Here is a 24,191-nt window from a genome sequence, read left to right on the forward strand (position 1 = left end):
TTATGCAGGTTTCATGGATTCATTCCACTGACTGTATACACATTATAACAATAATAATAAAAGTAGGAATGTGTTAATGCAGTTTTAGAGTAACCATTAATATATAGGAGGATATAGGGACACCGTACGATCTTCTTTGCTTCTTGGTGGCCATTTGGTCTTGGAGAAGAAAGACTCGACAATATCAACAGTGGCACTGCTCGTATATCGGTACATCAAAAAAAGCAGCAATGTAGAGTAATTAGCTTCAGATTTTTTTTATTTCAATAAATGTAAGCATGGTTAGTTACAAGCTAATCACGTATCATTGAGATGTTTTATTAGAATTATTAAGGATCTGTAAGCAATAGTCCAAATGTATCAACACACTATTCTTGAATTAGTCTTATGCTCAAATACATTTCAACTGCTATGAGCAAATCAAATGTCTTTTAATCTGTCCAAATGAATCGATTCGCCCGGGATTTACCTGTGGAGTCCTATTCAGAAAAATCCCGAATGGGTCATTTTGTTCGGCCACAGATTAAAAGGCATTTGATTTGCTTGTAACAGCTGAAACGTATTTGTGTACAAGTCTTATTCTAGATGCTTACATGAGAAAAATCAATGAGTTATTTCATTATTTGGAATTTAATTTTTAAGCCACTTGTCGATTGCTGTGGCATAGTATTTTGGTTTCTTGCTCCAGTCTTGATGCCATCGCAGATTGGAAATGACATTGGTATAGTTCTGACCCAGACTTGCTTTCCAGTTGGCGAACTGTTGCTTGTTGTATACGTGGACGGAGTCAGACACTTTTACATAATCAGTAATAGACCGAAGCATCTTATCCATTGAGAGCGTGATTTCAAGAAACTGTCCTGCAACATTTTTCAACTCTTCTGGGTCCGTGGATAAATCTGTAATCAATATATATATTTATTGTTACTGAATTGCTATTGAATTTGATACAATTATAAAATTATGTCACACACTATATTAAACAACAGTGTATTTTGAAGAGGGTTGGGTAATTTTAACAAAGGATATAAAGCTTCCAAAGAAAACAAAGTCTAATCTCATTATCTGATTTACAGAAATGTTTTTCTTTCGTGATCTTATAATAATCTTTTTCAAAGCATGTGACCGAGGTATGTGACACCATTTAGTTCCAGGACGGAGCAAATCAGATCATCAGAGAAGAACAGAGGGGGCAAACAAGGATAGAAACAGGAGACTACGCATACAGAGTTTTTGTCTGTTGACACTTACTTCGTATGTGAACTAACCTCGCAAATACATAACCTCATTGATTTCTCCGTAATACACAGAGACTTTACCATTCAGAAAACAATAAAAGCTCTTAATGTGGGGGTTAAATAGCTCAAGTACAATGAAACATAACATTTCCAAAAATAGCACATAAAGAGGTTCACTCACATTAACTTTATAATGGATTTCTAAAATACTTATCATGCAGCAGATAGTCAGACATGAATCTACCCTTTTCTTTCTTTCTAACCGGGTAAGCAGGCTATGTTTAACAAATGAGAGGTATAAAGTGTGAATGACTCTTAGTACATTGAGTATGTAACAGTATTTTGTTGTAGGTTCCAATATCAGCCTGTGACACCCTACATACCTTATTAAGTCCAAAATTGCCTTGTAAACCAATACATGTTTTATATCCCTAAAATGTTATTGTAAAGCGCAGTGGAATTATTGGTGCCATACAAGTGATAATAATGATAATAATGTAATAAATGAAAAGGTTACCTACAGCCCGGAATATTGCTTTAAAACATGTATTAATTAAATATTAGTTATGGTGCTAACAGGATACTGGATTCATACCCCTATTTGTTTTCTAGAGGTATGACACAAACCGAGAGCCCCCCCATGTGTCTTTATTATTATTATGTTATTATTTATATAGCGCCAACAAATTGTGCAGCGCTTTACAGTGTGGGAAGAAAAGACGTGTAGTTGTAGCCAGACAAGTTGGACACACAGGAACAGAGGGGTTGAGGGCCCTGCTCAATGAGCTTACATGCTAGAGGGAGTTGGGTAAAATGACACAAAAGGTAAGGATAGTATTAGACTAGTGACAGTTGCAAGAGACGAATCAGTCGGGAGCTATTAACAGTTCTATTGATGCGCTTTTATGAAGTAGTGGGTTTTTAATGATTTTTGAAGGAGTGCTGACTGGGTGAGCATCTAACGGAGGAGGGAAGTGAGTTCCACAGGAACGGTGCAGCCCTCGAGAAATCTTGAAGGCGAGCATCAGAGGTGGGAGTACGGGCAGAAGATAGACGTAAGTCTTCAGCAGATCGAAATGGCCTAGACGGGACATACTTCTGTATTAGGGAGGATAGATAGGTGGGAGCAGCATTATGTAGAGATTTGAAAGCAAGAACCAGAATTTTAAAGTGAGCTTTATATCTTACAGGAAGCCAATGTAGGGACTGACAGAAGGGTGAGGCGTGGGCGGTGCGGGTCAGTGGTGTCTGTAGCCTGGTCTCTTACTCACTATATTGCTCACTGTGGAGTCTACATGTCAGCATCGGAAATTGACAGAATTAATTGCTGAGGATTTTCTGTAATCTACCAACACCATAACCACTGCGATGTTCTGTAATGATACCAGTGCTTAGTGTCCCTCTAAATAACACACAGAGGAAAATAAATAAATGAATAAGAAGTAAAATCTATGTATCTGTTGTAAATCATTTTCAGTGAATCAAGAACAAACTTTTATAATGGGAAATGTTTTATCACGCGTTGTACTTTTTCTTCCTGCTAATGTGTTTTCATTCACACCAAGCACTATCTACATATTTTTAGTAACAGGCAAACAGAAAAGCAAATTATGTATGTAGTTTTCTTCTTTTCATTAAGGTTTCTCTTCTATCATTATCCATTGTATTTATTACATTACATAAATTACACGTAAAGTCAAGACACACAATGTGAAAGAAAAGGCAACCATTAAATAGGACGGAGCAGTTGAGCACAACAAGTCTAGAATAAGACATTCTCCTGGCACAGATTTATCAAAACTGGAGCAAATCTGGGATAATGATGTGAAAAATTGGGGTTTAAAACCAAATAGTGACTATAGCTGATGTGGACATTTGTTTTTACATATCAGCTAATGAAAGTGTGTTCAAAAAAACTCATAACGTCTTTCTTGCAATCATCAGAAAACTACCAAATGCTAGTCTCTGCTTAATATAACTTTATTTTTGTCTCTCATATCAACAACTGGCCTGTGCCATCGTCATTCCAAAAGGATATGAAGATTAGATTTAAAAGACCATGGTTTTGGGGGAGTTAGATCTCGTATTGTTTGATTTGAAATCCAAGTACAAACCAACCGGGAGTAGACACTCTGAAAAGACTTTACTCCTTTTGCTATTTTTCAGATCTTCATATTGTCTTTATTTTTGAATTATTTATTATTTATTTGTATTTATTTATAAAATATTTTACCAGGAAAGACACATTGAGATTTCTCTCGTTTTCAAGTATGTCCTGGGTCCACAAATCATTGCATTGTTACAGTTAGTGTACAATAAAATACAAAAACAATATTAATACACAATAAATACAAAATTTAACATAGAACAGGTAGGAAATATATTATCAACCATGACATGTGCATTCTGTTTTGAGGTTTATAGAGAGGGATCTCTTAAAGGATTTTAGGCTTGGGGAAGATTTGAAAGTGTGTGGGAGGTTGTTCCATAATTGCGGCGCTCTGTAGGAAAAGGAGGATCGGGCCGCTTTCTTTTTGTATTGTGGTAGACTAAATAAAGTGCTGGTACTGGATCGAAGGTTATAGGAGGTGGGAACAGCCGAGGAGAGCATTCTGCTCAAGTAGGGTGGGAGTTTCCCACAAAAGCTCTTAAACACAATGCTGGAAAGATGAAGGGTGCATCTGGATTCCAGCCACAGCCAGTTTAGTTCTTCTAGCATGTCACAATGGGGGGTCTTGTAACTATATTGTAGCACAAATCGGCAGAAGGAGTTATTATTATTTTTATTATTGCCATTTATATTGCTCCAACAGATTCCGTAGCGCTTTACAATATTATGAGAGGGGGGATGTAACTATAAATAGGACAATTACAAGAAAACTTACAGGAACAATAGGTTGAAGAGGACCCTGCTCAAACGAGCTTACAGTCTATAGGAGGTGGGGTATAAGACACATTAGGACAGGAAATATCAGTCAAGTAAGGTGGGAGTGAAGCAAAGCTGGAGGAGAGAGTAAAGTGCTGCCCTATAGGAGAGAGCAAGAGACAGATGTGTAAGGTAGAGGTTACTCTGGGAGGCCATAAGCTTTCCTAAAGAGATGGGTTTTAAGGCACTTGTTAAAGGATTGAAGACTAGGGGAGAGTCTGATGAGGGTAGGCAAGCTATTCCATAGGAAGGGAGCCGCCCGCAAGAAGTCCTGCAAGCGCAAGTTGGCCGTACGGGTGCGAGCAGCGGTCAGGAGGTGTTCACGGGGAACGAGGAAGGGCCTACCTATGGATCTGTGAAGAGATATAAGAGGAGCTAGAATTGTTCACTGCTTTAAATGTATTGGTTAGCACTTTGAATTGACTCCTATAGGATACAGGAAGCCAATGTAAGGACTCACAGAGGGGTGATGTGTGAGAGGACCGACTAGAGAGGAAAATCAGTCTGGTGACGGCATTCATTACAGACTGTAGCGAGGCAATACGGCTTTTGGGGAGACCAATCAGGAGAAGGTTACAATAATCCATGCAGGAAATTACTAGAGCATGGACAAGCTCCTTGGTAGCATCTTGTGTAGGAAAGGGGCGGATGTGGGCTATATTTTTACGTTGGAATCTACAGGATTTGGCAACATGCTGGACGTGAGGCTCAAAGGTGAGGCCAGAATCAAGTATAACGCCAAGACAGTGTGCTTGCAAGGATGGACTTGTGTGAATATCACTGACTTGAAGGGAGAGCGAGAGAGGAAGATCTCAGTAGAGTGGAGAGGGTGAAAGCCAGACTGAAGAGGGTCAAGGAGATAGTTGGAATTGAGGAAGCGGGACACACGGATAATAAAAAGTCTTTCCAAAAGCTTTGAGGAAAAAGGGAGCAGGGATATGGGACGATAGTTAGAGGGGGAGGATGGGTCAAGAGATGTTTTTTTCAGGATAGGTATACAATGTATTGAGTTTATTAAGGTGGGTTCGCAGTGCAGGTGCATATACTACATCCCCATAATCAATGATTGGCATCAGCATTTGCTGTACAATCTTTTCCTTTACTGAAGGGCTTAGGAAGGATTTGTTTCTGTACAGGGCACCTAGCTTTGGATAAAGTTTAGATGCAAGTTTTTCTATGTGGAGGCCAAAAGATAGATTGGGGTCTAACATCATACCCAAGTATTTGAAAGAGTGGACTGCGGTCAGTGTGCCATTTGAATTTGTTTTGATAGATAGGTAGGAATTGTGTAATTTGTGTAATTTAGGTACTGTTCCAAAGATCATTGTGACAGTTTTGTCAGTGTTTAGGAAGAGTTTGTTTTTTGCGATCCACTTTTCTACCTCTGTAAACTGGTTTTTACCCTGTTTGTGGTCTCTGTGTCAGGGTACCTGAGGCCTCTACCTCTAAGGGAGGTAGAGACTTGGTGGTGTATCCGTCCAGGCGAGCTGTCTCCTCCGTTCCTCGCGGTTCATCCAGTCACTTAAACACCGGCCGCGAGGAATCCACGTCCTTTTCTAGCAGGACGCTCAATACGTGACGTCATGACGCTAGCACGAGCAATCTGTCACTCAAGTGTCCGATATCCAATCGGTACTTTTCAGAGGCGTGATTTCCATCCAGAACCAGGGTATTTAAGCTTACTCCTTACTTCAGCTCATTGCCCTGTCGTGGTTCTAGCTTGTCTAGTCACTCAGTGCTCTGGTTTTCTAGTTTGCTCTATTGGTTTTGACTCGGCTCGTTGTACTTCCCTGTTTCTCTGTTATCCCTTGACCCGGCTTGTCTCTCGCTTATCTGTCTTCTCGTTTCCTCGACCTCGGCTTGCCTCTGACTATTCTTTACTCTCGGTACGTTAGTCCGGCCATTCTAAGGCCCGGTATACGTACCTTTCCACTCTTTGTACTCTGCGTGTTGGATCCCTGTCCCGATCCTGACATTACGACAGGGCCAATGGATCCTGCAGGTACAAACAGTCAGCTTGGTTCTTCGGATCCCAGGTTTGACGCCATGGAACATAGGATGGATCAGATGGCTTTGGCACTACAGGCACTTTTGTCTCGTGCTAGTAATCCACCTGAGGAGACACGTACTCCTTCTATCTCTCCTGCAGTCTCAGGTCTAGAGGTAGCCACTGTAGGTGCTTCTTCCCGTATTACCCCACCAGTACGTTATGGCGGGTCACCGGAGAAGTGTCGTGGCTTTCTAAACCAGATTAGCATCCATTTCGAACTACAACCCCGCTCTTATCCTACAGATAGAGCAAAGGTTGGATTTATTATTACTCTGCTCATTGAAAAAGCTTTGAGATGGGCCAATCCTTTATGGGAGAATGATAATCCACTCGTCTATAATTATAATGCCTTTGTAGCTGCGTTTAGAAGAACTTTTGACCCTCCTGGCAGAAAGGTCAATGCAGCTAGATTAATGTTGCGCCTTAAACAGGACAATCGAACACTTGTGGATTATGCACTAGAGTTCAGATCCTTGGCGGCAGAAGTTAAGTGGAACGAACAGGCTTATATAGATGTGTTTCTGAATGGGTTATCAGATGTAATTCTTGACGAGGTCGCTACTAGAGAACTCCCTGAAAATTTGGAGGATTTAATTTCTTTTATATCTCGTATTGATGAACGCTTAAGAGAGAGGCAGAACACTCGAGATAGGACCCGTAGACCCTCCTTTAAACTAGCGCCTACCTTTCAAATCTCTGAGTTCGAAGACTTACGTATTCCTGAACCTATGCAGATAGGCAGTACTCATCTCACTGAAAGGGAGAGACAGTACAGGAGAAGGGAGGGTTTATGTATGTATTGTGGAGTCAGGGGTCATTTACGCCTAAATTGTCCCAATCGTTCGGGAAACGCTCGCACCTAAGTTCCTCTAGAGGACAGGCCTTGGGTGTTTCTACTTTGTCCTCTATTCACAACTACAAGGAGCTCAGACTTGTGTTACCCGTTTCTTTAAAGTGGGAGAAGGGAGTAGTTAAGACTATGGCACTAATTGATTCTGGAGCTGCTGAGAGCTTTATAGATCAGGGTTTTGCTGCCAAACATGCTATTCCATCCCAGTTAAAAGAGACACCTCTGGCTGTTGAGGCCATCGATGGTAGACCGTTACTTGAGCCTGTTATTTTTCATGAGACCATACCGATTAACTTGACTGTTGGCATCCTGCATAAAGAGGATATATCCTTGATGCTCATTTCTTCTCCGTCTATTCCCATAGTTCTGGGGTACTCCTGGCTGAGGAGACACAACCCTATTATTAATTGGGAATCAGGGGAGATAGTTTCATGGGGAGAGAATTGTCAAGAAAAATGCTTGCGGAAGGTCTTACCTCTTGGATTAACTAATACATCGAATACCTCTGACAATCCTACAGAGACACAAATTCCGCCTCAGTATCTAGATTTAAAGGCAGTATTTGACAAAAAGAAAGCCGATACCTTACCCCCACACAGGTCCTTCGATTGCAAAATTAACCTACTCCCTGGTACCATGCCTCCCAGAGGTCATGTATACCCATTATCTATAAAGGAGAACTCAGTCCTAGAGGAATATATTCACGAGAATTTAGACAAGGGATTCATCAGGAGGTCCTCCTCCCCTGCCGGGGCTGGATTTTTTTTTGTTAAAAAGAAAGATGGTTCTTTGAGACCTTGTATTGATTATCGAGGCCTGAATAAGATAACCATTAAAAATGCCTACCCGATTCCCTTGATCACCGAACTCTTCGATCGTTTGAAGGGCTCTACAATTTTCACCAAGTTAGACCTCAGAGGGGCATATAACTTGGTGAGAATCCAGCAGGGACATGAGTGGATGACGGCATTCAATACTCGATATGGCCACTATGAATATACCGTCATGCCTTTTGGGTTATGCAATGCACCAGCAGTATTCCAAGATCTGATTAATGAGGTTCTTAGGGAATTTCAGCAAGAGTGCGTCATTGTATACCTAGATGATATACTCATTCATTCTAGTGACATTGAGATTCATCACAAACAAGTCAGGAGGGTTTTGCACAAGCTTCTCCAGCATGGCTTGTACTGCAAGTTGGAGAAATGTAGCTTTGATCAAACCCAGGTAACCTTTCTCGGCTATGTGATCTCTGGGGAGGGATTTAAGATGGATCCGGATAAGCTCCAATCCATTCTAGAGTGGCCTTTACCCACAGGTCTTAAAGCCATACAGAGATTTATTGGTTTTTCCAATTATTATAGGCGCTTTATTAAGGGCTATTCTTCCATTATTGCACCTATCACTAACATGACCAAACAGGGGGCTGACACTAAGAATTGGACTACTGAAGCTCTCCTTGCGTTCAAGACTCTCAAGGAGCTTTTCGCTTCCGCTCCAATTTTAGTTCACCCTGACACTTCTCTGCCATTTTTGCTCGAGGTAGACGCATCAGAGACTGGTTTAGGTGCTGTTCTATCTCAAAGGTTGGGTGTTGATAAACCATTACATCCATGTGGATTTTTCTCTAAAAAATTGACCGGTACTGAAAGCAGGTATGACATTGGTGACAGAGAATTACTAGCGGTTATCAAGGCTTTGAAAGAATGGAGACATTTATTGGAGGGTACATTACATCCTGTTACCATCCTGACAGACCACAAAAACTTGTCTTATATCGGAGAGGCCAAGCGTCTGTCCTCCAGGCAGGCTCGTTGGTCGTTGTTTCTTACCCATTTCAATTACGTTCTGACTTACAGACCTGGGTCAAAGAACTCTAAAGCCGATGCGCTATCTCGCCAATATGAACCCTCTGCTTCAGTTGAACCACTTTTGTCTTCCATTGTACCTAAATGCAATATTATTGCTAATACCAGTCTCAAAATTCATTCCCCGCTACTTGACCAGATCTTGAAGTCACAACATCTAGCCCCCGGAAACACTCCTGAGGGAAGAAACTTTGTTCCTCCTGAACTTCAACTGGAGCTCTTACAATGTTTTCATGAAAGTAAAATAGCTGGTCATCCTGGTATTCGCAAGACGTACTCTCTGATATCCAAAGATTTCTGGTGGCCTTCACTTCGTAAGGATATTGAGGAGTTCGTCGCAGCTTGTGAGACTTGTGCCAAGACTAAACTATCTCATGCATCCCCATGTGGCCTGTTACACCCCTTGGACATTCCTGAGAAACCTTGGTCCTGTTTGTCCATTGACTTTATCGTTGATTTGCCTGCTTCCAAAAGACAGACTGTTATTCTCACGGTGGTGGATAGATTTACTAAGATGGCCCATTTCGTGCCATTACCTAAACTTCCGACTTCCCCTGAATTGGCGGAGATTTTTGCGAGAGAAGTTTTTCGCCTACATGGGATCCCTTCAGAGATTGTTTCTGATAGAGGTTCTCAATTTGTCTCACGTTTCTGGAGATCCTTTTGTTCTCAAATGGGCATCAAATTGAACTTTTCCTCTGCCTATCACCCTCAGTCTAACGGAGCTGCTGAACGTACTAATCAAAAGATCGAACAGTATCTGCGTTGCTTTGTTTCCGAACACCAGGACGATTGGGTCGGTCTGATTCCTTGGGCGGAGTTCGCACACAATAACCTTGTTTGCGATTCAACTCGCTCTAGCCCTTTCTTCATGAACTATGGCTTTCATCCTTCGATTTTTCCTTCGGTTTCCTCTTCTCAGGGGATACCGTCGGTTGATGATCATGTCGCCAACCTGAAGAAATTATGGGATCAAACTCGACAAATTCTATTACATAGTTCCTCGCTGTTCAAGAAACACGCTGACAAACATAGAAGAGCGGCTCCTGTTTTTGTTCCTGGGGATAGGGTATGGTTGAGTACTAAGAATATTCGCCTAAAAGTTCCGTCCATGAAATTTGCTCCTCGTTACATAGGTCCTTACAGGGTTCTCACTCGTATCAATCCGGTTGCGTATCGCCTTGCTCTGCCACCTGCCTTACGCATTCCTAACTCTTTTCATGTCTCCTTGTTGAAACCCCTCATTTGCAACAAATTCTCCTCTAAGGTCTCCTCGCCTCGTCCTGTTCAGGTGGAGGGTCGGGAGGAGTACGAGGTCAGCTCCATCATTGACTCCAGAATTTCAAGAGGAAAATTGCAATATCTGGTCAACTGGAGGGGATATGGTCCTGAGGAGAGGAGTTGGGTACCTCAGGAGGACGTCCATGCTTCTCGCCTTCGCAGAGCATTTCACCTTCGCTTCCCATCTCGTCCCGCTTCATTCCGCCCGGTGGGCGTATCTGAGAGGGGGGGTACTGTCAGGGTACCTGAGGCCTCTACCTCTAAGGGAGGTAGAGACTTGGTGGTGTATCCGTCCAGGCGAGCTGTCTCCTCCGTTCCTCGCGGTTCATCCAGTCACTTAAACACCGGCCGCGAGGAATCCACGTCCTTTTCTAGCAGGACGCTCAATACGTGACGTCATGACGCTAGCACGAGCAATCTGTCACTCAAGTGTCCGATATCCAATCGGTACTTTTCAGAGGCGTGATTTCCATCCAGAACCAGGGTATTTAAGCTTACTCCTTACTTCAGCTCATTGCCCTGTCGTGGTTCTAGCTTGTCTAGTCACTCAGTGCTCTGGTTTTCTAGTTTGCTCTATTGGTTTTGACTCGGCTCGTTGTACTTCCCTGTTTCTCTGTTATCCCTTGACCCGGCTTGTCTCTCGCTTATCTGTCTTCTCGTTTCCTCGACCTCGGCTTGCCTCTGACTATTCTTTACTCTCGGTACGTTAGTCCGGCCATTCTAAGGCCCGGTATACGTACCTTTCCACTCTTTGTACTCTGCGTGTTGGATCCCTGTCCCGATCCTGACACTCTGCTGATAAGACCGCTGGCTTTTTAAAAAAATAATTAGCCTTTAAAACGTTATTGTGTAAAGATTCTGGTCAGCCTGACATTAGCTTTGCTCTACGATACAATAAAAATAATGACCTGCATGGGCGATATGTAAGCTGTACAGGTTCTTAAAATAAATCCATATTTTATGACAGATAATTTCATTATTTATTCACATTTAAACTGATCAGCATTGACGATGCTTACCTAAATCTAATTCAATTAATTGATAAAAGAAAACATACATATTTATAGCAACAGACAACTGGAAACCCTAACCTTACTTGAATTTATCCTGTCGTAGATATCACTGTAAAAATGTTGATGTTAATATTATTTAAACAATCAGCGTTAAAAATGTGGATACTATATAAAGACTATAGAATTCAATGCGAAGTATGAATTTCTTTACAATCCAATGACCTGTGAGAAACCCTCACTAATACAATAACTCAAAGTGCATTTAAACCCTCCCTTTATAAACTTTCTTTTGAATGCTGTAATGAGGATTTTGTTGAGGTCATATATGGGGTTATTCAATAAAGTACGAATGCAGCAAGATGGTTTGGCCCATTCAGTATGGGGCCATTCGGACTTCAAAATACGGACATTGTTCATGGAACTCATCAATGTTCAAATTTTCTGGAGATAGCAGCTGGTGAGTAGATGATAGCTGTAATCCGGAAGCAGTACTGGGCTCTGGCAAAGGCCCTAGGAACAACATAGTCCCAACATAGTTCCAAAGGCCCTACGGTCCCCTGTACCTGCACCTTTGCCTGAGCCCAGTACTGCTGCCGGATTACAGCGATCATCTACTCACCAGCTGCTATCTCCAGTGGCCATCTTCTGTGAACTCACTTACTAGATCAGGACTGATTTATCATACAGAGGGGTGAGATCCAACCTTTTAAGACATTTTTTCTATATATTTTTTTTCTGTATCATTTTCTAGATTTTTGACTGATTTCTGTTTTTATTTTTACTGTATACAGTCTTTTCTTTTTTTCAACATCATCTATATAGATTGCATATATTCATTCTAACCAGTGGACTGGATGGTGATACTACTTTGATTTTTTATTTTCATCCTTTTTTTTTTAAATATTAACACAATGGTTTTATTTGAAACAGCATAAGTAATTACTAACTTTTTATTTAGTTGTTATGAGTTACTCATACATACTTTAACATGTCCTGTTTTGGATCTATTCAGCTTACCAAGTCTAAGCTCGATCACGATCTTTATCTTTTTCATATAATCTTACCACTTTTATAACCCGCACCTCATTTCCTTTTTACTGCCATATCTTACTATCCATTCCATTGTTACCTCTATATCTTACTTTTTTGACAGTCCTTCTCTAACCTGGTGTTTTGACATTGCACATGCTAATGATTTTGAAGCCTTTTAATTAGATACTAAGAGTTTTCGAAATGGTACCTTTAACTAAAAGCTTGCAATGTGATCCCTGTTACACATGAAACAAAATGCACATGTTTTGTATCCTATTATGCATATCCATCAATGCCCATTCTGATTAAGAGGATCATAAAACAGATTACAAGACATTTTATAGAAGAGCATACCGCACTGCTTCAAGGATCAGTAAATAAAAAGATTGGACATGAGAAATTAATCCTTGCATTCATCTTTTTCCAAGAAAGCCTAAATATCCCACTCTCCAATTCTCTTTAGTGCACATCTGTATCGGAAACTACATTTTTTTTCACTCACAAGAACCTCATTAGAGACCAATAGATATAGAGACAACAAGACGTAAATGAAACACAAGTGTTTTTCCTAGATTCCAATTATCCAAGAATGACTCGAAACCTTCAATCACGATCCTGAGTACAAAGAAATATACCTTCTCCGCTCTGTAGATCCCTTGGTACTCAAAGTGTTAATCACTGGGGATGACCTTGATGATTTGTGTTAAAATTAGGTATAGAATACTTGAAACTAAATTATACAAAGATAGCATTCTATCCAAGTAATATTAATAAAATAAGAACAAGACAAAAGTACAAGTCCAAATGTTATTTATCTACAAAGTACGGTTTAACCGCCAAGTGGTAAGAGTTCTTCCAGGGGCCTCCCGGTACTATAACAACTTTATTTAGATGAAGTTATGGTGTCTGGAGTGTCCCTTTAAGCAGCTAAATGATGTCCAAACAAGCCAATTTGGACTAAAGCTGGCTTGGAGAATCTTAAAAAAAAATGTATCCATTCAAAAAAATTTACAGTTAAATAAAAAGATGCAATCAATTTAGATACCAGAATATCAAGATATGTAAACAATTTTACTAAAAAATAGAAGTAATAATTGCTTATTACTTAGGAGGTATAGCTTATAAACCCCAGTGTGTTTTGGAAATAAAAAAAAAAATGCTACATATGAAATGATATCTGTACACAAGTTTTATCTGAACATGCTTTGAAGGGACACTCCAGGCACCCAGACCACTTCTCCCCATTGGAGTGGTCTGGGTGCCAACTCCCACCACCCTTAACCCTGCAAGTGTAATTATTGCAGTTTTTATAAACAGACAGCCACTAGAGGGACTTTCGTTTTAAACGACGCTGGACGTCTTCACGCTATGCACAAGGACCTCCAGCGTCGCCGAAATCCCCATAGAAAAGCATTGAATAAAGCTTTCCTATGTGGAAGTCTAATGCGCGCCCACAGCCATTGCAACGCATGCGCATTAGGTCTCCCCCTTCAGTTCGGTTGGCGGGGGAGTAGCATGGGCGGGGGAGTAGCATGCCCTGACCCAGCGCCGAGGGACTTCAGCGCTGGATTCAGGTAAGTCACTGAAGGGGTTTCAACCCCTTCAGCAACATGGTATGGGGGGTGGGAGAGAGAGGGGCACTGCAGGATCCTGCAGTGCCAGGAAAACTGATATTTTTTCCTGGCACTGGAGAGTCCCTTTAAATAATTTTACTGTATCTTATCTCGCTCCTTGTATGCCTCTAGTCATTTTTGTTCGGAGCATTAGCTACGATTTTTGATAAACAAGATCAATTGTGCTGCTCAGCAACCGCAGTGATTTTAATTTCTGAAATTCAAGTTAAATCAATGCTAGATAAAGCTTAATTGAGTGGACTGTGCAAAGCTTGTGACTTAATCTAAACAATGTATACAATGTGCTACTGTAAATATTGAGGATTAATGCTGATCAAATGTTCATCAAGCTAAAAAGGTCTAACAAGTAAACACAACCTTCGAAAAATAGATTACGGCATAATTGCACATATTGGAACGTAAGTAGTGGGAACTGAAAAGATGATTACAGAGGCCAATAATGACAATCTTTATTCATTGTCTCAGGTTATGTGTTCAGAATAGAAAATCAATTTATTAGGACAAGAAAATGTGGGATACATAAACCATTTGCTGTAAGGATTTAACTATTCAAGTGCCAGGTGTAACACTGCAATCTACAATGTGGAATATTTAGATTTTGATCAAAATCAGCTGAAATGTTGATGAATTAATGTTAACATGATTCCCACCAGTAGGTTTATTTAAATAATTATTTGTGTATTTCTCTGTTTTCTTTATGTAAAACCGATTGTTAGAATTAAAGGACCACCTTAGCTCAATGAAGTGGTCTGGGTGTCAGGTCCCTATAGTTTTAACCCTGCAGCTGAAAACATAGCAGTTTCAGAGAAACTGCTATGTTTCACTGAGGGTTAATCCAGTCTCTAGTGGCTGTCTCATTGACAGCCACTAGAGACGTTTCCTCGATTCTCACTGTGAAAATCACAGTGAGAAGAAGCTGGACGTCCATAGGAAAGCATTGAGAAATGCTTTCCTATGGGCAGTTTGAATGCGCGCGCGGCTCTTGCCGCACATGCGCATTCGTATCTGACGTCGGCAGGGGGAGGATCAAACCTGTTTTCCTGACACTATAGTGCCCTAAGGGTGCCCCCACCCTCACGGTCCCCCTCCCTTGGCGCTGAAGGGGTTAAAATCCCTTCAGCTACTTACCTTAATCCAGCACCGGGCTCCCTCGCCGCTGGTGACCTCTCCTTTTTAATATATATATTTTTTTTACTTTTTAACTCTAATGCCTGGGAGATAATTAGTTTAAGCAAAGTACACTAAGCTATCTCCCAGACACAGAGACTCCTGGGCGTGTTGTGGGAGTGATTTACTATGTTACTGCTGGAGACCCCATCCTGGGTTTTTTTGTATATAAGGGGGCCACTGGGCCATAATAAATCAGTTCATCTTGTACCATTCATCAAGTCTAGGCTGATGTTTGGGTAGCTCGGAGTTATAATCACTGCTTCACTGGGATATACTCAGTCGGAGTATAGGGGATTTGTTACACCATCTAACATTCCTTTCTACCCATTTACCTGTAGGGGATATAGAAACATAGAAACATAGAATGTGACGGCAGATAAGAACCATTCGGCCCATCTAGTCTGCCCAATTTTCTAAATACTTTAATTAGTCCCTGGCCTTATCTTATAGTTAGGATAGCCTTATGCCTATCCCACGCTTGCTTAAACTCCTTTACTGTGTTAACCTCTACCACTTCAGCACTCAGTCTGGCGTATCTGGACTGGTTGGTGTGTGGCTTGGGATCAAGTAAATTTTTCATTGCTACAGGTTACATGCCTTAATTATGATTCTTATATATTAACTTATATTCTTAGATGTGCATGCTTAACTTATGATGACTTGTGGTTTGCATACTGTGTGGCTTTAGAACCGTTGGTTACTACTTGATGTCTAACCATTGTCACACCCTGTCCTTTGTGTCTTTCATTGTGATGTTCCTTGGGACTGAGCTATTTATTGGCTTTTGCTCTTCCTGATCTATTCCCCGTTCCCACACAAGCTATCATTAGTCTTGCTGTTTGGAGATATCAGTTTGCCCAGGGTATGGTTGTTGATTGTTGTTACAAAATTTGTTTAATCGTTTTTCATGAAATGTGAGCTCATCAAAAAAAGATGAATTTGGTGGTGTGGTTTAGGTTGATATAGGGACGGCTATTTATGAGGTGTGCAGTTTGGGAGGTCACATGTTGGCATCCTTTTTTTCCTATTGTTTTTTATTTGCTGCTGTATTGAATTAAAGAAAGAATTAAGTACTAGACATGTGCAATTCGTTTAGTTCCGAATGTCAATTCGGCCGAATTTCAGGCAATTTGGACACTCCGAAATTGTTGAATTTCCAAAGTGGCGAAGTTCCGAAGTTGCCGAAGTTCGGAAGTGTCCAGGTTCCGAAGCACAGTGTTGCCGAAGTACTAATATACCTACCCAGTGGAAGAATGAAGAATGTTACACTGTATACAAGTTTAAATAAAAAGTATACAGACATGGATTCAGCTGTAAGCATTTGCAACACTTTCAACAATGAAGTAACACATACATTGATATAAAATGTATGTCAATGGAATGACAGGAATGAATAAGTAGATAATGCCCTAATTCCCACGGTATTAGGGAGTTATCTACTGAAAGGCTGAAAGACCTAAATTAGTCTTTCAGCCAAATTTACTAATACTAGGTAAAGATTACTTTATAATTTAGTATTACTAAATTATGCCCCTACTCGCTATACCGCGAGTAGGTGCATGTCTAGTAAACATTGAGTAGCCTGTGGCTGTAAAAAACAAACAAATAAAAAAATGTTTCCCCCCCGGCCCACACCCCTAAAGTAAAATAACGGGTGGGGGCCCTAAAGAAGAATAAGGGAGGGGGTCCAATTGTCCTTCCCCCCCGGACGCCACCCCTCAACGGCAGGTGGGGGCCCTAAAGAAGAATAAGGGGGGGATCTATTGTCCTCCCCCCGGGCCCCCACCCCTGAGCGGTGGGTGCGGACCCTAAAGTAAAATAATGGGGGGGACCTATTGTCCTCCCCCCGGCCCCCACCCATGAAAGGTGGATGGGGGCCCTAAAGTAAAATAATGGGGGGGACCTATTGCGGAAGGTGTGGGGGCCCTAAAGTAAAATAACGGGTGGGGGCCCTAAAAAAGAATAAGGGGGGGACCATTTGTCCTCCCCCCCGGCCCCCACTCCTCAACTGCAGGTGGGGGCCCTAAAGAAGAATAAGGGGGGGATCTATTGTCCTCCCCCTGGCCCCCACCCCTGAGCGGCAGTTGGGGGCCCTAAAGTAAAATAATGGGGGGGATCTATTGTCCGCACACCGGCCCCCACTCATGAACGGTGGATGGGGGCCCTGAAGTAAAATAATGGGGGGGGGGCAGTGGCGTACGTACCGCGGTCGCAGGGGTCGCAGCTGCGACCAGGCCCGGCACTCCAGGGGGCCCCCTGCGACCGGGTAGCAGCTGCCACACTTTGCTGTCCCGGCCCGTGCGGCAAACCGCCGGGGCCGCATGTCAAGGGGTCCATCGGGTGGCCCATGCTGTCAGGGACACCCGATGGACATGGATTTTAAGGGGGCCCGGTCTGCGCTGAGCGCTTTAAGTGCTCAACCGGGCCCCCTGTGAGGACATCATCACGGCTGGGAGGTAGTGACCGCACGTCACTCCTCCCAGCATACTGAGAGCCCGCGCAGGAGGAAACAGAAAGGAGGAGGGAGTCAGAGTGGGAACTCTGACTCCCATCAGGCTGAGCCACCACTGGACCCACACATGGTAGGAAACATTTTGTTTATTTGTGTCTCTGTATATATGTATGTATGTATGTCTGTGCCTGTGTATGTGTGTATGTATGTCTGTGTCTCTGTATGTGTGTATGTATGTCTGTGTATGTGTGCATGTATGTCTGTGTCTCTGTATGTGTGTATGTCTGTGTCTCTGTATGTGTGTATGTATGTCTGTGTATGTGTGTATGTATGTCTGTGTCTCTGTATGTGTGTATGTCTGTGTCTCTGTATGTGTGTATGTATGTCTGTGTCTCTGTATGTGTGTATGTATATCTGTGTATGTGTGTATGTATGTCTGTGTCTCTGTATGTGTGTATGTCTGTGTCTCTGTATGTGTGTATGTATGTCTGTGTCTGTGTATGTGTGTATGTATGCCTGTGTCTGTGTGTGTATGTGTGTATGTATGTCTATGTCTCTGTATGTGTGTATGTCTGTGTCTCTGTATGTGTGTATGTCTGTGTCTGTGTATGTGTGTGTCTCTGTATGTGTGTATGTCTGTGTCTCTGTATGTGTGTATGTATGTCTGTGTCTGTGTATGTGTGTATGTATGTCTGTGTCTGTGTATGTGTGTATGTCTGTGTCTCTGTATGTATGTGTCTGCATGTGTGTATGTATGTATGTGTCTGTCGGAGGTGTGTGTATGTGTTTGTGTCTGTATTTATGTGTCGGGGGGCCACAGTACGTGGGGAGAGGTTCACGGTAGGGGGGGGCCCACGGATCAGTTTTGCACCGGGGCCCCATGGAGTGTGTGTACGCCACTGGGGGGGGGACCTATTGTCCTCCCCCCCGGCCCCCAACCCTGAGTGGGGACTCCAGGGGTGGGGGCCATGGGGGAGGACAACAGGTGTCCCCCCCTTATTGGTATTTAGGGCCCCCAACCGCCGCTCAGGGGTGGGGGCCGGGGGGAATGACAATAGTTCCCCTACCTTATTCTAATTTAGGGCCCCCACCCACTGCCCAGTGGTGGGGGCCATGGGGGAGGACAATAGGTCCCCCCACCTTATTCTAATTTAGGGCCCCCACCCACTGCTCAGGGGTGGGGGCCAGGGGGAGGTCAATAGATCCCCTCCCCATTTTTCTGATTTAGGGCCCCCACCCACCGCTCAGGGGTAGGGGCCGGGGGGGAGGACAATAGATCCCTTTCCCATTTTTCTGATTTAGGGCCCCCACCCACCGCTCAGGGGTGGAGGCCGGGGGGGGGGGGCAATAGTTCCCCCCTTTAGTTTAAAAGCCACCACTCGTGCGGCAGGGTGGGGGCTTGGGAGGGGGCCCTGCTCTCAGGCTGCTCACTGTTTAATAAACATGCGGTATAGCGAGTAGGGGCAAAATTTACTAATACTTTTTTTTTAATTAAGTAATTTTTACTTAGTATTAGTAAATTTGGCTGAAAGACCAATTTAGGTCTTTCAGCCTTTTGGTAGATAACTCCCTAATACCGTGGGAATTAGGGAGTTATCTACTAAGTGGCTGCAAGAGAAGTCCCGAAGTGCTGAAGTCCCGAAATTCCGAAATGCCGAAGTTCCGAAGTTGCCGAAGTGTCAGAGTTCCGAAGTGCCGAACCAAACCGAAGTTCCGAATTTCTGAAGTCCCGAATTTCGGAATGCCAAACCAAACCAAAAATTTCCCCATGCACATCCCTATTAAGTACAATTCTTGCTTCCCTGTCTTTTTAAAAACTCATGACTTTTTATCATAAAATAGCACATATAATAAACTGAGATTTATGAGCAATCAGACCAAGTTATGCTCCATGACAATAATGTCTGGTTCATAATATATATATATATATATATATATATATATATTTCACATTAAAGTCAAATTATGGTTGCTAGGTTGGCATAATTGTTTAAAGATATAGAAAACATATTTAGTCTAGCACAAATACGTAGACAGATACTATTACAGGAAAACAAGAGTCACCCAGACCAGTTCATCTCAATTATGTGGTCTGCGGACAATGCCCATGTTCCCTTAACCCTGTAATGTAAAACAGTGTAGTTTTCCAGAAACTGAAATTTTTAAATTTTTTAAATTTCAGGGTTAACTCCTCCTCTAGTGGCTGTCAAACAGACAACCCTAGAAGCGCTTCCATGGCACAGACCGAGTAAAATTCGATCACGTGACGTGGAAGCCCCATGGGAAAGATTTGATTCCGAAGGGACAGTTTGAATATGTGCATTAGGTCCTCAATGTTCCTATATGACAAGCATTGGATCGAACCCTAATGGAGGAGTCCTGATCTCTTCAGTGACATTGGCCGAAAAGAAGTGGTCAACAGTGCTGAGGGAGCCTCGGCACTGGATTAAGGTAAGTAAATCTTCTTTTTTCCCCGGGTGGGGGGCTATTTAAAAACTTGGGAGAGGGATACAGATTTATATTCTTAATGTTACAGTGCTCCTTTAACCCCTTAAGGACACATGACGTGTGTGACACGTCATGATTCCATTTTATTCCAGAAGTTTGGTCCTTAAGGGGTTAAATGAAGATATAAAATAATTGTCCACAAAAGGCAGACACCCAAAATACTAAATGTTGAGAGACATTCCACCTGGTTTTCATGACGATTGCTCCTTATTGAGCACATTTCCCCAAAACAACACCTATAGTTGTGTTGACAAACCCCCCTCCATGATTTCACCAATGATGAATTTCATTATGGAACAATATGTGAATGAACTAATTTTATGGTTGAAGAATGGGTCGCTAAGCTAATGTCAAGGACATAAATTAGGTCCCTGTCAAAATAATCCACTATTACAGAACAAAAAAACAAAACTACTATACATAAACTGTCGTTAAAAGTATAGGCATTTCTGGAAGGGAGAAGCTTTGGGGTCTGAGGCTATTTAGCCCCAGATCACAAAGTTCCAGGAGTGGGCATTTGTTTGTATTTATATTATTATTCATTTTATATCAGGAAGCTGCTATGAGGGGGTGCTGGGAAACAGAACTTCACTGCACACCCCTCTATTTAGTAGCATGGATGATCGCGTTTAATACCTGGCTGTGTAACACAAACTTGTTTTTGACTATGCTTTCATTGAGATCCTGGAAAGAAAAGGCACCCCGTTGTTTATAGTTAGAGAGCAGGTGATATAACATAGAAAGGCAGGAATACACCAAAACACGTCCTCACCTCTCTGTTTCTGTAGAAGTCATTGTGTTACTCTTTGGGTTCAAGCCTCAGGTGTTTTTGGAACCTAGCAATGCTCCTGGAGGAATTCCCTCTAGATGTCTTTCTATGTATTACTCATTAAATAACAGTTACCATCCCGTGTTTGCACATTCCCCATGATTTTTAGCTAGTGGAAGGGTGCCAAGGTCTTCTAAGAGTGTCAACCTTAAAATCTCTAAACTGAGGGACTATAAACCTACCGAACAGCTGGGGAGGGAATGAAGCACCATCTGAGAAGGTGATGTACTTCCATCGGCCAGCCTGAAGCATGTAGATTGAAGCGTTGGCATTGCAGCCGTGAAATTCACTCAGTGCCCAGTTAGGGTGCAAATAATTATTGGAAAAGATATCTTTCGCTGACTGGGCAGACAATAGTGGCATTAGAGAATAGCCACTCCTTTTTTCATGAATATGAACTCCAGCAATTTCTATAGAAAAAAGTGATGTTGTTAATTATTATTTTTTTAACATGAATAGGAAACAAAAAAAAAACAAAAACTCTTTACTTTTTGATTGCTGTGGAAAACTGTGATATACACCATATATTACTATGTGTATTATTGCTGTGGAACATAGTGATACAGTCAGACACACCATATATTACTATGTGTATTATTGCTGTGGAACATAGTGATACAGTCAGACACACCATATATTAATATGTGTATTATTGCTGTGGAACATAGTGATACAGTCAGACACACCATATATTACTATGTGTATTATTGCTGTGGAACATAGTGATACAGTCAGACACACCATATATTACTATGTGTATTATTGCTGTAGAACATAGTGATACAGTCAGACACACCATATATTACTATGTGTATTATTGCTGTAGAACATAGTGATACACTCAAACACACCATATATTACTATGTGTATTATTGCTGTGGAACATAGTGATACAGTCAGACACACCATATATTACTATGTGTATTATTGCTGTAGAACATAGTGATACACTCAAACACACCATATATTACTATGTGTATGATTGCTGTGGAACATAGTGATACACTCAAACACACCATTTATTACTATGTGTATTATTGCTGTGGAACATAGTGATACCGTCAGACACACCATATTTAATTAGGCGTATTATTGCTAAAACTTGTTTTATACTATTTAGTAAGCGCTGTGGATCAAAGAAGGATTAAGATCTTACAGGGCTCTAGGTGGGATACCGGTTAAGGGTCCCCTTCATTCTTCACATAAGGATATTTTATAGGGGCCAATCGAATTCATAGTTCAAGGGTCCATGTTTAACCCCTGGGATTATACCAACATATAAGAAATACTCACATTGAATTCACTTTAGCAAATAACCCTGTGTGTGTTTATTCTGAACCAGACACAAATTGCCAAGGAGAAGGGTATTTTTGTGTGTGTGTATCTGTGTGTGTGTTTTGTTATTTTGTTTCCTCCTCTATTATTTCTACTTACCAAGCATAGTGGGGTAGATATCTACAAGAGAAACTATAGTTGATATTTGTCGATGGGACTTTATCCCGGGTCCCATGATTATAAGGGGAATGTGAGCGCTTCCTTCGTACATGCTCATTTTATAAAACTGACGGTGTTCCATCGCAAGTTCGCCATGATCGGACGTGAACAACACATATGTTGTGTTCAGAAGTCCAGTGTCGCTGAGCGCGGCTATGATCTCACCTGTAACGTAAAGAGTCAAACTAGTCAAATCTCTGATAGAAAGAGCAGACGTTACAAATTATTTGGAAACAAGGGAAAGGAAGAGATATATTGAGGTAACCATAACAGTGATGCAAAGGTGGTAGAGGAAAATAATCTACAAATTCAACTGTAGGACAGTGGGGATTAATTGGAGGATACAGAGAGATTGGAAATGAACTTGTTGGGGGCTGGAAGAGCTAAGTCTTTGACAGCAAAGAAAGTGAAACATAATTTGAGTTCAGATGATGATTTTCTGTCATCAAGTGTGGGAGGTACATTGTGTAGAGACATCACTTACGTACAGAGAAGGATTAAGATCCCTCAAGGCACTAGTTTTGGCCCCCACTCTTCATTCTTCCCATTGGGATGGTAAATGGGGCCCGTGTCGCACCTCTGGGCCATGGGCATCTGTCTTTGGTTGCCTTATGGTTACTCCTGCTCTGCTTATGTGACAGGCAGTATAATACTTGATGGGAGTTGGTACCCAGACCACTTCAATTTTTAATTTAAGTTTACTTTGAATTCTCTTTTCATAACCTGACTCTGAAATGTCATACCCCTGCTGAGTACATGGTCATCCTGCATCTCAACAGAAAAGAAAAGTATGAGGGCCCACTATATCCTATATAATTACACATTACAGAAAAAGGGCTGTGAGATATTTTTAAACTACATTTATTAGCAAGTGCTCAATTGTTACAGTCTATCAGAAGCATTGAGTTGTGAGATCCACACAACAGGTACAAAGTTGTATATGTTTGGAAGAGCTGACATTTACAACAAGTACTGTTATCCTTCCTCACAGGGAAGTTACACCTGGGGAAAGCATTCATCAGCTAACATTAATACAAGATAATGATAATAACTAACATTTTCTCTAAATAATATTTTCTCTCCAGTGGTACCCAAAAAGATGTTACACAGTTACAAGATGTTACACAAGTGTTACTATGAACCTATTGAATGGTAATTATCGGTGTGGCGAAAGTAACCTCGCCACTTGTACTTGGAGGGGCCTGCTTGCCAGCCTCATGCCCTCAGACTATGGGCCCTACAGGGAAACCTGTAAAAGACTACCGAACTTGACTTCCAGGAAATTCCTGAACCCTGAACCGATCTGGGTGATCTGGTTTCATGTGTTTTAAGGTACTTTTTGGGGTTTCATAAAATTGTATATTTTTCCGTGCTTGGGGATAATTAGGTTAGATTAGTACAGTTCCTGATTCAATTATCTCCCAAGCACAGAGGAGGGATTCTATTGTTTGTGTATGGGAGTGTCTCACTGTATGACTCTGTTTTTATTGGTTTATTCACTTCGTGTCCCTGTACCCAACAAGGTCCACCTGGGTCTCACCCTTGTTGGAAAACTTGCATAAAAGGCCTCCATTAAAATTCTGTTCCTGCTTACCTTCAACATAGAGTCTCATCTCATGTGTGGGGGAAACAGCTGTATCTCTCCTGGGGATTGCTATATCACTATACTCCCCAGGAATTATAATTACTAGCTCTTATAAGAGCTGTTCCTGCTACACTCTCTGGGAGTAGGAGAGGTCTGCCCACTGAAAGCTGGATCCCGGTCCCGGCGCAGCTGCATCGCTAGAAGTGGGTTCTGCAGTGTTTATGGTGTCTGGTGGAGTGCTGGAATTCCTCGGTGAGCACT

At 41.9% G+C, this 24,191-nt stretch overlaps 1 protein-coding gene across 1 annotated transcript in view; it reads right to left on the reverse strand.

The window, feature by feature from the left end:
• Positions 1-238: 238 nt before the first annotated feature.
• The window catches only part of ARSK (arylsulfatase family member K), a 58,090-nt gene continuing 34,137 nt past the window's right edge, over positions 239-24,191 (reverse strand). Inside the window, exons 6-8 of the mRNA XM_063456750.1 lie at positions 22,286-22,510; positions 21,034-21,261; positions 239-899 (exon numbers count right to left, since the gene is read on the reverse strand). Coding sequence (XP_063312820.1) covers positions 631-899; positions 21,034-21,261; positions 22,286-22,510 — 722 coding nt within the window. The 3' untranslated portion in view covers positions 239-630. The remainder of the gene's footprint in view (positions 900-21,033; positions 21,262-22,285; positions 22,511-24,191) is intronic.

Source organism: Pelobates fuscus, chromosome 5 (genome assembly GCF_036172605.1).
Source record: "Pelobates fuscus isolate aPelFus1 chromosome 5, aPelFus1.pri, whole genome shotgun sequence".
Classification (NCBI taxonomy): Eukaryota; Metazoa; Chordata; class Amphibia; order Anura; family Pelobatidae; genus Pelobates; species Pelobates fuscus.